The 17,193-nt window shown below is 37.7% G+C and overlaps 1 protein-coding gene across 1 annotated transcript in view; it reads right to left on the bottom strand.

The window, feature by feature from the left end:
* LOC116494617 (transmembrane 9 superfamily member 2-like) overlaps positions 1-16,620 on the bottom strand; it is a 30,914-nt gene extending 14,294 nt beyond the window's left edge. Inside the window, exons 1-10 of the mRNA XM_032196571.1 lie at positions 16,418-16,620; positions 15,885-15,952; positions 14,462-14,555; positions 13,109-13,236; positions 12,759-12,888; positions 10,447-10,574; positions 7,921-8,032; positions 5,393-5,472; positions 4,392-4,500; positions 680-812 (exon numbers count right to left, since the gene is read on the bottom strand). Of these exons, the coding sequence (XP_032052462.1) occupies positions 680-812; positions 4,392-4,500; positions 5,393-5,472; positions 7,921-8,032; positions 10,447-10,574; positions 12,759-12,888; positions 13,109-13,236; positions 14,462-14,555; positions 15,885-15,952; positions 16,418-16,534 (1,099 nt within the window). The 5' untranslated portion in view covers positions 16,535-16,620. The remainder of the gene's footprint in view (positions 1-679; positions 813-4,391; positions 4,501-5,392; positions 5,473-7,920; positions 8,033-10,446; positions 10,575-12,758; positions 12,889-13,108; positions 13,237-14,461; positions 14,556-15,884; positions 15,953-16,417) is intronic.
* Positions 16,621-17,193: the final 573 nt, after the last annotated feature.

Below are 17,193 nucleotides of genomic sequence, written 5' to 3'. Positions count from 1 at the left end.
TACAGCATCATTTAATGAATAGAAAAAAGAAGAGCTGTTCTGTGGTAGCACTGAAAGACCATGATGTCTAGAAAAATCCAAAAAAAAAAGAAAGAAAAAAGAATGGTAATATGCTTTATAGATAACATAATAAAACACTGACTTGTGACAGGTACCAAAGTCAAGTACATGTCTAGTTATTTATTGCAGACTGTCATTATCTCAATGTTATGTCAGTATTATTTCATCAGCATGCATTCTAGCTCTTATTTCTGCATGGCTGCAGGCTGTTGTGTCAAACGTATTAGATAGAAAGTGTTCTGAGAACATTAAAGCTTTGATTATACGTCTTTGAACTTGCATAACTGGATCCTTAGATAATTTACACCATGACAAACTGTGTTTTTTTTGTTGTTGTTGTTTTGTTTTTAAGGAAGCTTGTAACAGGGAAGATTCAATACTGCAATCATGAAGAATCTGAACTGGTCCAGGTACCACAACATTTTAAACAGGATCATTTCCAATAACATTACTGAAGCTATCTAAATTACTGTTATGAAACAGCAGTGATATTTTATTTTATTAAAGGAAGGACTTCACTTCCAAAAGAAGGCTTCTAATATTTGTGTAAAAACATTGTATCTTTCTTACACTATTGCACTACAAACACATCACCTTAGTAAACTAAAAAGTTACTTACATAAAGTAATAAATGTCATAATGAAAATCTGTGTTCCTTGGCCCAAGAAGACAGACAGTAACATTCCCTTCCTTGGAGGTCTAAACACATCTCCATGAACCAGCTTCCAGCCAAATTCCTCTTGGGCATCTTCCTGTACAAAATCAACAATGTCTTTAGCAAAAATACATAATGCAGTAGTGAATTAACAGAAACAAGAAGTGAAATACATATTTAGAGTTTGATTAACCTCCAGCTTAGTTCTAGAGACAGACTAATTGCATCTGATTCATCACTCATTGATTTTTATAACCCCCTAATGGTTCAGTGAAAGAAAAAGGCAGGATTTATCAAGAAAATCCTCATCTCAGAGCAAGAAAAAACAAAGTGCAATTAGCCAAACCATGTAACATCATTCTAAATTTAAACCAAAACAAAACATTTCATTTAATTTAACTTGGATTATAGCATTTCAATGTAGTTCAAGCTAAGCTTTTTTTCTTTTTTTTCCTCTTCCAAAGCATATCAGTCTCAATGACAATACTGAAAAGGATTAAGTGGTCTGTTCCCTGTACTCCAGAAGAAAGTCTGCTCCCTAGACTCACTAGGGGCAAGTACAAACATTCTTTGTCCCACTGACAGAAGTGAATGGATGGATGGCATGGGGGGAGGGAGGAATCCTTAGTCCATTGGTACTAAGGAACCACTGCTGAAGAATACAGCTTTTCAATGAAGTTGCTAAAAACAAATACCTCCCCCTCACAGAAAACAAAACCTAAACACACAACTGCAAGCAAACAACCACTCAAGAAGACTACTCTCTTCCTCATACAGTTAAAAGCTCCAGGTTTCATTCAACCCAAGCGAATTGCATATAGTTCACTGGACTGTTTAAACACCAAAATCACGGCACACAAGAAACGGTGCAACAAAGAATACAGACCAAACCGGTGAATGACACAAAGCATCTTATCTTTATCTTCCTTATGCTGATACTTCTGCCTGCATTTGTTAGCTAGAAATTACTCTCAGAAGTCTGGTATATTAAAAACTGAGAAATGTTTCTTAAACACAAGATAACACTAATTGTAACTATGCCCATAAAGAAAGGGATACCAGGTATCTCAGTATAATTCCAACACATCAGTACTCTTCCAGTAAAGGTTTGTTTAGTTAAAGAAGAATGAAAACCACACTTTCTTTTAAGTCACCATAATTAGTTGAAGTTCAGAAGATAAGAAAGTAAAGGCAGAAGGAAGATTTTTCTCAGGTAACTGCAAGGAATGAAAGAATGTAAAAGGTTACCATCTGAAGCTAAATTTTATCTGTTTTCAAAATGGTGAACACTAAGCATAAACACTTAATACTTTAGTTCCTGACAAAATGAGGAAAATGTTGTGCAAGTTTGGAATGCACGGCCCATACATTTCTCTCCCTTCAAGTGTTCCAGTGAACCACCAGCATTCCCTAAGTGAGATTACTAATCTCATTCACTGCATCTTCCTCAGACTGGACCCTCTTTTGCACCATTATTTCACACCTTTTTAAAATCAGCTCCTTGAACTACAACAGATCTTTAAGTCTATTACACTGGCTAGAATACAAAAAAGTGGATTTTTGAAAGTTGGACCTATCCCTGCTGTTATCCGTAAAAACTAATCAAACTTTTAAAAGTCTCACTCTTTATCACATTAAGAATGACCAACTAATAAAAAGACAACACAGTATAAGATATTGAACATGATTTAATTGAGAGATCAAACAGGAGCTTCATAAAAAGGAGCAGTTAAAGAACATGGAAAAATTCTTCCACTTTAATTACTGTCTGCATTTGCATTAACAAAAGACATTAAATATCAAAAACACAGAAGAATAAAAGTACTTTCAGATGTTTTAGTTTCAATATTAAACATTTTTGTGCATTTAAAGTATTTTTTTTTTAATCCAGATAGCCAGCAACGACAGTGCAAATTCAAACCTTTATAGTATCTGACATTACTTCTCATCTTTGGCTTGCAAATACCACTTCTACCGATTAGAAAGAGTAAATTTTCATTCAGTCTTTCACTCTCAGTCAACTGGTCAAGTCTTTTTTTTTTCCCCCCTCACCATCAGTTATATTCTCTTCCAGGGTAGCAAGCCACCATAGAGACTTGCCCCTTTCCCATTCTGAAGGGGTAAATATTTCAAAAGAACTTGTAACGGATTCAGGCAGTCAGCAACAAGCTTTGGTCACACGAACCAGGTTCAGTTTGATACAGGGATTACAAGGATAATTGTATTAGCACAATAAACAGTTGCATACGCCAAGTAGTTCTAACACAGCTAGAGACTACTTGAAAATGTACTGAAGTCATGCTGCACACAAAATACAATACTGTGATCTCCTCAGTAGAGAGGGAGTATATGATTCCATCACACTTTCTAGCCACTGACAGAAGGCAACATATATTTGTATTAGTCTACATTAATCAGAATCTCTCCTGTCACATTTAGCAAGAAAATACTGTTCCTCGCATTCATTTTACTCCATTATTAGCCCTTAGTTTAATTTTTATTTATTTATTTTGCTATAACTGTCAGTTACTTTTAAGGGATTTCGCTTACCTTACAAAGGTGCATAGAATGATATTTCTTATGAGAGTATGCTTTCTGGACAAGCTACCTGACAAACTACTACTACCTTGGAACTGGAAAAGTTACAACAAAGGAGCTTCTTATTGCAGCTTCAGATAGACACAATACCTGTCTGCAGTAGTTTTTAAGCCTGATCTGTCATCAAGAGGGGAAAACACGGCTATCAATAAAAATATCTGCTCTTCACAAGTTTGGCTGTTTAAACTTTAAAACACATTTTTAGAAAGAAAACATGCCAAATGGATAGCAAAATCTTTGTTTCTGTGCTGCACATATACCTACAAAAATTACAGCACAGCTCCTGTGTTAAATCTGTGTTACATGACTACAAACAGGGCTGCACTAACAAGGAATCTTCTGTATAATCCCAGGTTGCCAGTCATAGACTCACGGACTAGCTGAGGTTGAAATGGATTTCTGAAAGTTATCCTGTCCAACCCCCATGCTCAAGTTGGGCTACCTAGAGCAGGTTACCCAGAACCATGTCCAGATTGCACTGGTATCTCCAGTGATACAGATTCCATAAAGATCATTACTGGCTGCTTAGATCAGTGACATGTTTACCCTCTGTACATCCTGACTGACTCCATAATGCAGTCATAGGACTCAGAGCAATTGATACCTCCTGATGGTGAACCACTGACAGAACACTTTCCTTCAGCTTTTCAATGTCTACAGTGTATCCTGTGGCTGTTGGTATGCTGTGAAAATCTATGTTAAAAATAAAATAAAAACACCAGCTTTCCTTTGTTAAGACTTTGGAACAAAGGGACTTATGTTTTAAAAATGAGTTTCTTCACAAGCAAAAGAAAAAATCTGTGAATCACTCCACATACTTCCTAAAGCTGAAGTCTGTCCTTGCATATTAAAAGTTATTAAAACGACTCCCAAGAAGTATGACTGTCATATCTGCCCATTTATTCCTTCCGTTAGGAGAGATGAAATAGCAATAAAGCTATTTTTAACTACCAGATAAATTATCATGTTTCAAATTCTAGATAGTTATACATCTCTTCATATTGTATACACTATTTGAGAGATATCCCCATTGCCAGAAAACATGCATACATATACAAAAGCTGTAAATCTTACTCACAGAAGAGTCAATCTGGTTGTATCTTGCAATATCTTTATGAAGGGTCCTCAGAATGATCATAGCCACCATGCCAGATAAGAAGAGAACAATTACGAGGGAATTCATTATACTGTAGGTAAAGAAAAAAAAAAGTCAGGCGTTCAGTCTGCTTATTCAGGTTTCAGGACATGCACTCCAATTCAAAACCACATGTACAGATCAAGTCAATAGGAATAGCCTCAGATACTCAGATATTAGTCAAGACATTCCGTCAGACCTTTTAGTACTTTCTCATACAGAGAAGATACACCTTTTTAAGTTGTGTACCTTTATGACTTCTTAGGAGACAGAAGCAAGAATACTATTTACGTTGTTAATTCTCAAGACAGTTACATATTGCATTTCTTCATCTTCCTTTTTATATTGCTCCAAAGGTATTTTCCTAGTGAAACAGCTACAGCTCTCAAAGCTGATTTTACATGTATGAACCCATCAAATCTACATCATGCCAGTTAGTATTTTCTGGATACATATTTAATCTGATCAGCCTTTTCAAACACTTAATATTGCACATTATAATTTCAACATAAATCATATACTTACTTGATATATTTTACTCATAAAAGCAGCCCTTTTTTTTTGTTTGCAGCTGCTCTGTACAAAACATGCAGTGCACATATGTACCTCTTACTTCACAAATGGAAAAAGTCAGTAACAATAGCAACATTGCAGAGCAGCAACTTCTCAGAAGTTTTACAAAATGGAGATGAAGTAAGACCATAGAGGTTGCCTTCCTTTTGGACACTAATGTTGCATTCCTTTGGTGAAATGCAATACTTCGGTTGCTCCCAAGAGATGCAAGACTGATAAGTCACTCCACATATGAAAACAAGAAAGTTTACTTGCCTGAAGACTAACAGACTTTGTTTTACCACAGTAGAAGTTATGTATCTCTAGAAGCACAAATAAGAAACCTTTGTGCTCCCCAGCAAGGTTATTCACTGCATAAATACAAGTCATACCTAAACCACTGGATGTTTGTGTGTGGCATGGATTCCAAAATGTAATCCCATCTGGAAGCCCACTTAATATTATTCTTTTCCTATAAAGAAATTAAATAGCAATTAATAGAGACAAATACAAGTTTGTTGCAGTCTCTGAGGAGAAATAAGCACACAATCTCTTCCAGAAACCTTCCATTCAGCATTAATATCTAAGCTTGGTATCAGACCTGGATGTTAGACCTCCCTTGTGCATTAATAATTCTTTTCATCTCCTGAGCCTTTCAAAGAATATTTCATTTATTGAAATCTCCTATTCGTGCCTTCTACCTTCAAGTGGGGCTTCACTAAGCCTCATCTTCCCATGATTTGCTATGTAGCTGCCTGCAACTCCCAAATACAATCATGCCATTGCTACAAGATATTCCCAGCATAGCACATGACATGAATCTTCAACTTTGTTCAACACACCTTATGAGCATGTTTCTAGTTTCCCCTGGATTTTTCCCTTTCTCATCATCTTTAATGTGTTTAGCACAAACTTTCTTGCTCCCTGCCATAATGGTATATGACACAGACTATTTTCCACTCCTGGCAACATACCCACTGACAACTTTCTGTTTTCCCTTTGAAGGATATAAGAACAAATCTTTCAGCAAGTTTCCTCTTCAAAAGAGACTTCCATCCTCTCCTACCTCCTCCTCTAGATGCTTCATGTTAAAGTGGTACAAGCGATAACTTCTTCTGACCTCCAAGCCTTATCCTCCACCAGCTAGTCTCATGGAAGGTACATTTGCTGTCCTGCTACTAAACTCTGTCTCCTGACTGGTGTGAAGTTCATACGAATTTCTTAGCCTCTTTACCAGATGATAAAACTGTACAGTTAATTATCAAAATTCAGACTATACTGGCAATGACCTAGGATTTAAGTTTCAAGTGGTGTTCTGGATCAAAAAAAAAAAGTTACAATGAATTGCACCAATACAGCTAAGTGGCTGAAATTGCCACAAGTTACTCTTTACTAGCACAATCTGTAGCTGATCAGTAGCAAAAGGATAATTTGGACAGATGTTCCAGAAGGGTGGTTTTAAAGTTTGTTATTTGAGTATCAAACTGCTCGCGTGCTTACACTTCTGTACACTTGTGTATTAAACATGTGAGACACAATTGTAACCTTTCACACACACAAAGCTGAATACTTGTCCTTTTATAATGAATTAGAACAGACACCAAAGTTTTCTCATCAGAAATCAGCTCTCATATCAAAAAGGGCAATAAATGCATTTTACCTGTTTATGTATTCAAGATTACTGAAACTAATGTTCTCCTCTTTTAAAATAGTTTTCACAGATGAATACTACCCTTTTAATTTATTTTGAAACTATTGATAATGCCTGATATATTTTATTTTTTCTTTCATTCCAAATCAAAGCTAATGGATAAAATAGAAAAGTCAATTTTGAAGTGCCTTGAGTGCCATCTGCTGGAAGCATCTGAACCAACAGCTGTTAAAACTTGCATGCTCTATTCCCAAGAAAAAGAGAGTAAATAGCCCAAACACCTAACACATTGCATCTATAACAGGACAAAGTGCACATTGCAAGTCTACACTGCAATTCATCATCAAAATTTAAACAAAAATGTTAATAGACAGGAGGTTCAATCACGTAGTAAAATCAGAGAGTCTCAAAGGAAAAGTAACAGCATATAGAGCCTTGCACCTCAAGATCTCTGGTTCAAATCAAATTCCATTTGGTACAACAAAAGCTGTTACCACATGATGGCGACTTGACTGCCTATGCAAAATAAGCCGGTGGTCTCAAGCCAAATCCTTTTAGATCAGTGTCTTACATCAGAAGAATAACCATGCCTTCAGGACAGACTGGAAGTGAGGCACAAAGGTTTGCAATAGTTCAAACCAAGTTATTCTCACCCCCACAGGAGGCTCACTTTCCATGCTATGGTAAAGACACAGTAGCAAGAAAGTCAGATTTCCTCCTGACTAAGTTGTAGCAGGCTGAATAAAGCATAAATACTCTAAAAGACAAATGGCCCACTATGCCAAAAGAAAAAAAAAAATGCTACCAAATGAAAGCATGGCACCATCAGACAAAAAAACTCTGAAAAACGCAGTATAACTCAAGGAACAGAACTCTTTAAGTTATTACTAAGAGAAAGTCATTAGATTGAATAAAACAGGGCAAAACTGAAGTCTATATTTTTTCCGTTTGTTTTCTAATACCAAGAGATCTGGTTCTCAATAAGACAGCAAAGATTGCAGTTACAAATAAAATTTGAGGATATTTGACCCACAGAATCTTGAATGATGGTAATGATGGCGGGTGGATGAAGGCAAAAAGTCTCTACATATTCCAAGTGTCACTTGCAACTACAGCAATGGAAACATCATAGTTTTGGGGAAAAATGCTTCACAAGATCATCCTCATGGAGTTTACACTGCTTTAGCCCAGTTACGGTTCTTTGCAAATTATCCGTTTTTTCTGGGTTTGTACTTTTGGGGAGTTACATATAACAGATTCAATACTTACTTCAAATGTCACTGAGTAAGTATAGATCAAATTCAGTTTGTTGTTGAATTCTCCAGGAATCTCCATAGGTGGACCTTCACAGCTTAAGTTGTTTTCATCTGTATGTTTGTAACTAAGGAAAAAAAAATAGTTAAATAAAATAAAATTACACCTAATCAACAGCAGGAATTCTCACAATTTCTTTTTAAGGGTAATCAGAATGGGTTTTTATTGGAAAAACAAACAAACAAACAAACAGGAAGAGCTCTGCATATAATTTTGAATCAGCTATTCAACTTCCTTGAGAACTTGTTTTTCCGTGCTTCTACCACTAAAGGTCAAAGATCTTCAAAGATACCTCTATTATCTCTTATGTTTGTAGTTACAGATAATATGAAAGAAATACATGTACATAATTAGGCATCATTATTCATAATTTCTGTGACAACTTTAGTGTTCAGCTCTGCTGTAACTCTATTTCTCACCAGCACTTGCAGTGAGTTAAAATCTCCCTAGAAAGCATCCCAGGGATTTGGAACACTATCTTCAGTTAATATATGTTCAGACTTTTGGGCACTTGAGAACATTACAGGTACGCTCAGGATTGCCAGGTATGTGAGAGACAAGAAATTAAGATCTCCAAAACTATGGGAGATATAGTTTTGCCCAACCCACTTTTTTTTTTTTTTTTGCCACATCAGAACAGCATCCTAGTCCTAAACTAATATGCTGCTTGATTAACTGGGCTATGAAACCTGAAGATCTTTACCTGGTAAGAAGGTAAGTTTTAACATGAAATACGCCTTTCTCTGCCATCATACCTCTCCTCCACATTTTAAACAAGACCACGTTATTGATGAGGGACTTAACATCAATATATGCTTGTCAACAAGGAAGATGGAGACTTTATCAGTCTCCCACAGATTCTTATTTTCCCTCAAGTGTCATTAGGGGAAGGTTGTATATTTTATTTTTAGTGGATTTGTGAGTGCCTTTTATTTATTTTTAAACGCTGGGGCAACAGAAGTGACTGTGTAAAGCTTTTCATTTTCCATTCCTATACAAGCAGTCTAATGTCACCTCTCTTCAGTCTTTAATACTCAAAAAATATAGAACAACTCCAAACAACATTCTACAGTTCAAAAGCATAAACCCTTCTCTGTTGCACCTTACTACAGCTATAGAAGCACAAAATCAAAGAAACCTTAAAGTTTGGTTGAATTTTCTCCTGTGAATCTTCTCTAACACTGGAAAATAGCTTCCCTCTCACATCCTCTCAATCAAGATGTAGTTACCCAGCTTAGCTACACAATTATTCCTTATATGCATTATTACATGACAACAACTGAGTCAAGCTACAAGATAATAAAACTTTCATGAACAGTCTAGGGTGCTCCAGCCTCAAATACTCCCCACTGGGAGAGGCTAAAGGTTGAAGCAAAGCACCAAGCAAAACATCAGGTCAGAGAATGACAAAATTAAGGTTATGTGCAAACTAACTGTGCCCCCTTGTGGTCTGCATTACAATCAAGTTCTCTTACTTTTGAACCATTCAGGATGCAACCAATAAAGCATTAAACAAAAATGGAGAAGGTTGGTAGAATCTTCTTGCCACCATCTGGGAGCAGAGGTAAATGGAAGGAATAAACATGCATAGCAAGTATAACTCACTAAAATTACACCATGCCATGGCAACAGAAAGAAAAAAAAAACTACACCCAAATCTCCACACAAATCGTATACATCTGTTTAATTTGAGAAGTTGTAGTCACGTAATTTAAGAACGTACTTAATCCCTATAGAAAAGGGGAAGACTGAACTGCAGTTCTCAAATACATATAAGTATTAACTATGCATGAGCAAACTGGCAATAGGCCAAAGTAATCACTTCAGTCCAACCTCTGAATTCTTGCATCTCCTTTCTTGGTCAACCTACTAGTGCAGAAACCAAAAAGCTACTTATAAGAAGATAAGTCAGTCTTCTCAGATATTATGTTGTTTTGAATGGCAGTATTAACTTGATATTTCACTTGAACCTCAGTATTCAAACTAACGCAGGAAAAAGTATATCTGTACAAATATAGTATGTATATATAAAGTATATCTGTACCTTTGTACAGAGCACATTTGGGGTGCAGTGCAGCAAAAGTAAGAGAGATGACAAGGGAAACTTTAACTCAATTAATGGATGCTTCTTATGTATCTAAAACATATTTTAGAAAGGAAAGATATGCACAACTATATGCAAATCAATATAAACATGAGAATGCTTCTATTGTTTGTGTCAGGTTATAAGACTTCACAAAAGCAGTTTTTCCAATCAGGATGGACTTCGGGAAACATCTGAAAAGCAAAGTTATATGACATTTACAGCCATGGAACTGCTCTTTACAAACAGTTCCAGCTGTGAACCAGTATACTGAAAACTTTACCAGAGTTCAAAATAACTGGTTCCTCAGAACTTAGTAACACCAAACATCATTTCAAAGTTTGCAACTACTGATAGATTCCTCAGTACCAGAATTTGCTGCTCTAATGCAGAATTACCTTTGTGGTCTCAGTCGTGCCATCACCAGTCTTGCACCAGGCCAGTTTTCATCCTTCCCACTATGGTACATGATTGTTATGTCAACGTGGTTGAAGAGGTAGAAAGTGTTCTTCTTGTTAAACTCTGACTAAAAAAATATCATCAAGAGCTTAAGAAACTTCCAGCAGGAGAGGGCGCAATGCAGTCATGAATTTTAGAATAAGACTACTGTCCAATAAAGGAGCAGGAAAAAACATTTTTCTACATGCTTGTATAAAATATATACACATTTTCTTAAACAGTACATTGTAGCATGTTATCTAAATAATACCCACATCATAGTTAAAGCATCACGTGTTTCTATTAAGATATAAAAGCGTATGACACTATTTTTGCACAAAGCTGCCAAAACAAGTTCAAAGATCTTATTCAAGCTGCCAGTAATTCAGATTTGCCACTGCTTCCCGCCCGACATACAGCCTACCTGGTAGACACTCCAGCTACTGAAGCTGACAAAATAGGTTCTGCTTCAAAAGAGTACCTTTCACTTTCAGTAGCTATTCTGCTTTGTCATCCATATCCTTCCAGAACTTGGAACTGAAGAACTATATAAAGTTCATATTCAAAAAAAAAAATCACAGTAGATACCTGAGTCAATTCAATTTGATTTGAATTTTCCTTTCTTCCCACAATTGTCATTGTTTAGAAAACTTTAACTATAACTTTCACTTGAATTAAGGGACCAGAATAATGGACTTCCAGTTGAGTTTCTAATTTTAAAGTTCCTTTCTTGGTTTTATATGTTAGCCATTTTCCAACTGCCATAAAATATTCCTCTCCTGTCCCTCTCAGCAAAACATTAAAGTGTCTTGCACTAAAGTTATCTGGATTCCTCATCTTTAACTGCCAGAAGAAGACTAGAATCATGCCTGTATCATACTATAACCCTATCTTTAGGTACCTTTTCCCTACAATTTAAAGTAGCAGCTGAGGCAGTAATATAATTTGTTAGCTACATAAATGTAAGGATGAACGGTAGTTCTGACACTGCATGATAACAACCTCTTTTCTGCCCCATTTTGAAGGGATAATTACATCTTCCAAAATAGTTATTTAGGTATACTTCTTGAGAAGAATGATATTGCCCAACTCAGCCCAGAAATCAGTCATATTCACTGTGCTACGTTCTTATTTGCCAAGGTAGCAATCCTTTCTTCTACTGCTGTGCTTTGCAACGAGATGCTACAGACTAAAACTGAAGCTGAGTACTGCAGCTACACTAGCAAAGCACCCACACCACAGCTAGCACACCCAATGTGTGCAGCATTTCATGGATATACCATACAATCTCCCTGAGCACTCACTAGGAAATTCAACTATTGCCACTTACATATGAAGCTCATCCTATAAAAAAAATAAAATTGTTTAAGTTACTGACTTTGCCACAAACATTTTCCATGTACCACAAAGCTTCCAAGACAGCAGTATCAATGTAACATAAAATCAATCTTCTCAATAACCCTACAGTATAACATCACAAAGTAATACAGATGAACACCTAACTAGAGCAGGTTATTCAAATCACCGACCATTTTCAGAGTTAAGTGAACATGCATGATAAATGCATCACATGTTAATACAAATAAATTGACTGCACTACATACAAGCAGTAAGTTATGTGGCAGAGCACAGCCACAGCAAACTGCTCTCTCAAGAGGGTGGTCCTCCACCTCAGAAGAACTGCATCACTAATATATGTAACAGCAGTAGTTCACCATACAACTCCCAGGATGAGTGACACATTTCAAACTGTTGTGAATATAATTCTTTCCTCTATCACAGCTGTGTTATCTTCCAGCCATCTGGGAAAAATCCTGAGATATTTAGGTTGTAAACTGTGCTAGACATAGCTTTTGCAACTAGAGCACTGCTCATTTCTGGATCTTCACTAGACAGCTTGTATGTGAAATCCATAAAAGGTCTTGCACACAGACACAATTCAAGTTGTATGGACACAGAATTAATAGGTAAGGAGATGGATACATATGACATTTCAGAACAAAAACTCTGAGTTTTCTAAGGCTTTCAGACATCAAAACAGTTACTTTATAGCATCATGTAGACAAACAAACAAACGAAGTGTCTTTTTGGACACTTCTATCAGAAAGACACTGCATACAAAAGAAGCCATTCTGTTTTTTCAGTGCCCACATTCTGAATATTAACTATACTTACAAGGTTACCTATTCTTTTTCAGGAAAACAAAGCTTAAAAATAAAACTCTGAAATAAATTACATCTACTATACTAAAGAAAAAAGTTCCACCACTTACATTTATAACACAAGCATCTTTAACTCTACCATCTGGAGTAACAAAACATCCTATTGGGAATCCTGGATTACAGTACTTTTGTCCATCTTCCACATCATAGCACCATGTTACAGGCATGTTATCAATAATCCTATAAAGAAATCATCAAAGAACAAGTCCTCAGGAGATATGCACCTTATTTCATACTGACATTTAACATCCATGTAATGCAGTTTTCAGTAGCACCCACAAGATGCACAGTAGAGGACAACAATCTGATAGAAGAAGGAAGAAAGCAACCACTTAGAAGAAAAATAACGTGATGCTAAAAAAGGAACTTGAAAAAAGCTCAAGCACACATTTCAGCTTACCAGTGATGTTGATAGTTCAACTGCATTCCTTTCTTCAAGAAAGCCAGCTTGCTCCTATCAGCACTGTTTTCTGGGTCATAAGACCTTGTACAAACTTTCTTGCATGTTTCCTGCTTCTTAAAAGTGAACTGGTATGAAAGTACACAAAGAGAGTAATTTAAGTTTTGCTTCAATAATCTGTCCAGACTTCTCTTGTAAAGCTAACTTATTTGACGTACATCCCTGACATGAAAGTTTGAGGCAGAATTCCCCATAAAATAAATTGCTTTGACTAAATTTCAAGAGTTTTGTATATCTGGAAACTGTATTCCCCTTTCATGTTGCTAAAAGTCTACAACAGCCCAGATAAATTACCTTCAGATGATCAACATTTGAAAATGAGCAGAAAAGGTACTGCTTTCTTATTTTTAACAGTTTATTTTGACAGTTTCGTCATCTGTTACACCAGATTTTAACTAAATCTTTTTTTAATGTTCTGCTTTAATTTTAGCTGTGTTTCCCTCATGATTTAAGTTATCAGACAATACTGCCAAAAATGTAACATGTTGCACAATGTCTATGCTTCAAGGGCAGACACCACCTAATGCTAACATGCTCACATTTGTATATCAAACTGGTATTCTAACCCAGTTAGGATTTACCTGTTACTGAGCTAACATAACTAAGACCATGACTGAAAATTCTAATATTATTAAGGCTTAAGCGATAACCAATAACAGGGCATTTTTAATTACTGTACTATATAGCCATTTCAAAGACATAACTGTTACAGTTCTTAAATTACAGGTATCAAGCCCAAATGACACATCATGCTTTGTATTTAAAAGCTTCTTGTGGTTAGCAATCATACGACTACATTAGCTCAGAGAATAAAGGAGAAAGAGACCTCTAGGAGAGCAGGAAATAAGCCCCAGCTTGGCTTCTCTTCCCACTCTGGAAGTTGCCTGATAGCACAACTAAGATGTATGTGAAACAGTTCCTGAACCAGCACTTTATGGCCTCCTATATTACAGCTCAAAAAATGATTTCAGATCACCTAACACTCTAGGCTATATACCCAGCTGTTCAAGAACTACTTAGTTTCTTGATTCCTCTATCATAGAGAAACAGGAGGGAAGAGTGATTACTGGCTCACAGCTTCCTAACTTTTATTAGTCACCCTTCAATGCTTTTGGGACTGGAAGGATTTTTTTGTTCATTTTTATTGCATAAACTGTACAAAGTTTAAATGAATAACAAAAACAAAAAACTCACAAATTCTTCAGCCATGTCTTCTGCTATATCAACAGACTACAGCCATTAAAAAGAGAGCTATCAAATTTAAACAGGATCGTATTTAAGAGATGAAACAACCTTATATGGAGATGATGCTATTCTCTCTCCAAACAGCACTTGCCCAAGATTTTCTGATGGTCTTTTCTCTTCCTTATCTTGACAGAAGTCAAAACTGGAAAAAAAAGAAAAAGAAAAAAAAAAAAAAAAAAACAGTAGAAAAGATAACCTTTAATTTTTAATTACCATATAATTGTAAATAATAGCCTAAAACAATTTCTTAAGTTTTGTCCTTAGCATTGCAGTTTTCATGTTTCTTTCAGTAGGCCTGCAGCTGTTAATAAAAGTATAAGTGCTTCTGTATATATTAAATAGAAATATTCCTATTTGATGTCAGTTTCAACCAAGGTATTTCAAAGGTAAAGTATATTTAACAAAACACATGGCTTTTAGTCCAAACAGTCTTTTCAAGTAACAGTTTAAACAAACAATATCACGTTTTGCATTAAAAAAAAAAAAGTCTGTCCATTCTCTTGGAAAAAAAAAAATAATAAAAATCACCCCCCGTTCTTAAAGGGGCTTTTACAAAGACTCTTTAATATGAAACACGTTCCAAAGAAGTACTTCCAATATTAATATTCCACACTGCCAAATACCATTCACCAACTCTTTTTGACTCAATATAGTCTGAAACAGCTGAAAATTGGAGCGAAAATATAACCATTCTGTGTCTTTATTATTTAAACATGGGCAGCAGTAGGTTAAGAAAAAGAGATTCACTTATCTTTGCTGAATAAGTACTTTTCCTCAATGTGTGGGCCTAAATTCATTGGCTTTCATAAAGTTTAGTGCAAATAGAGATTTTGTTGACTTTTTGAGCTAGTCTGTGGCCTTGTTGCTACTGTTGCATTACACAGTGTTAGAGCTACATTAACAGCTAGTTTTTCTTTTCTATGTTAAACAGCAAGACGATTTTATTGATTGCATATAACTGCTTACTAGCAGTGCTTTTGTAGATATAGTATACATCAACAACAATCAAAGTGAAAATAAAACCCAAAAATTAGATACAGAGCTTTGGCAGTAAAAGAAAAATAACAGTGACTTTCCTTTCAATTACTTTAGTTGCTAGAAACAAAAAACACAAAGATTTGGATTTGACAAATAGGAAGGAGTTTCAAATGTGTCAGACAGTCTGTGCTAAGTCTAAAACTGAGCTCAAATGCAAAGAACCGGTAGAAACTCAACAGCCTCATCTTTAACAGTAACAGAAGGTGGTCAGGAGGCACAGGGTTGGCCTTCATCCTTTCCACTGTTGCATTTTAGTCCTGCTGATGAGCACTGGATTTGCTCTGCTATCTGTAGATCCAAAACAATCCTTTCTGTACACCCAAAACAAGGCTTACAGGAAACAAGAGCACTTGTGTTATGGGTTGTATCACTGCACTAAGAACAGAAAACAAACTTTCCAAATGCCTCTGGAAGCCTGTCGTGGTGTACTTACGCATCATACTCATATGGCAGGACCGATTCAACCGAGTCCAGTCTGTTCACAAAGAGCTCAATTAGCGACTGAAACGGAGAAGAGAAGTATGAAAATACAAATCTGCAAAATCAGAGGCACGGCCAACACGAGGCGCATCAGCAACTGTCAGGAGCTAACCAAAGTTGCAGCACGCCACAGTTCCTGCACTCTTCTGACAGGCCCCGACCGCAGCGCCGGGCCACGCCACAGCCATCCCCCAGCAGCCCCGCCGCCACAGGAGGCTGCAGCAATGAAGGGAAATTTGCTTTTTTTCCAGTCATGACTGAAAAATTGGGCGGGAAAGGGAGAATTCCGCCCTCCCGGGGGAAACGCCAGGTGTGCCTGGGAGAAGGCGGCGGGTGTCACTCCCCGGAGCAAAGGTCCGTCCCGAGAGGGACCGGCCGGGGCTCACGCCTGGAGGGTTCCTCGGTCGCAGAAACCCCGTCAAGCCCCCTCGGTGCCTGCACGGCCATGGGGGAGCCCCGCCGGGCCTCCCGCCAGGGCTCTCTCACCTTGCAGCCCTCGCTCTCCTTGTCGTCGTCGCAGAAGCTGACGGGCGCCAGGCCGGGCAGGTAGAAGGCGGTGCAGAGATGGGCCAGCAGCAAGATGCCGGCCGCCAGCAGCCTCATCTTCCAGCCTCAGGGGGCGAAGGCAGCATGAGGCGAGGCGGCAGCCCCGACTCCCACCCCCCCGGCAGCGCCTTGCGGAGGCAGCCCCAGCCCAGGCGGAGGCCGGCAGCGGCGGCGTCACCACAGCGCTGGGGCCGCGGCGCCTGCGTGCTGCCGGGTGAGGCGCCGGGCGCCATCTTGAGGTAGGGCGCTGCGAGGCGCGGCTGCTCCGCTCCTCACGGAGCTTGGGGCTGGCTCCGGGGCGTTTTGGGGGAAGCGATTTCTTTTCTTCCTCGCCTTCCACGCTCACTTTAGTCCTTGCTCTTCTCTTACTCCTGTGCTGGTACTGGGTTCCACGCAGCTGCACCTTCTGCGGTGCTCCCTATTTATTTCCAGTTTCACGATAAATAGAAAGGCGCTCTTTTTCCTAAAGCCTCCTATGGGTGATTAATACCAGAACCTCTTTCCAGGTTCTAGCCCCCTGCATAGCAGAGAAAAACTTAAATTTGATCTTTACCAGCTCAGAAATTGGGGGTGGAAATCCCAGATACTGCAACCTTGGGTTGCAACCATCGCTTTCAAGAATTAAATGTGGTGGGGTTTGTACAGGGAGCAGGGGGGCTGTTTGCTGGTTGTTTTTTGGTTTAGTGTTTTATTTTTGTTGTTTGTTTGTATATCTG

This window comes from Aythya fuligula, chromosome 13 (assembly GCF_009819795.1).
Source record: "Aythya fuligula isolate bAytFul2 chromosome 13, bAytFul2.pri, whole genome shotgun sequence".
NCBI lineage: Eukaryota > Metazoa > Chordata > Aves > Anseriformes > Anatidae > Aythya > Aythya fuligula.
Note: the sequence above shows the minus strand (reverse complement) of the source record. Positions and strands in the feature narration are given on the sequence as shown.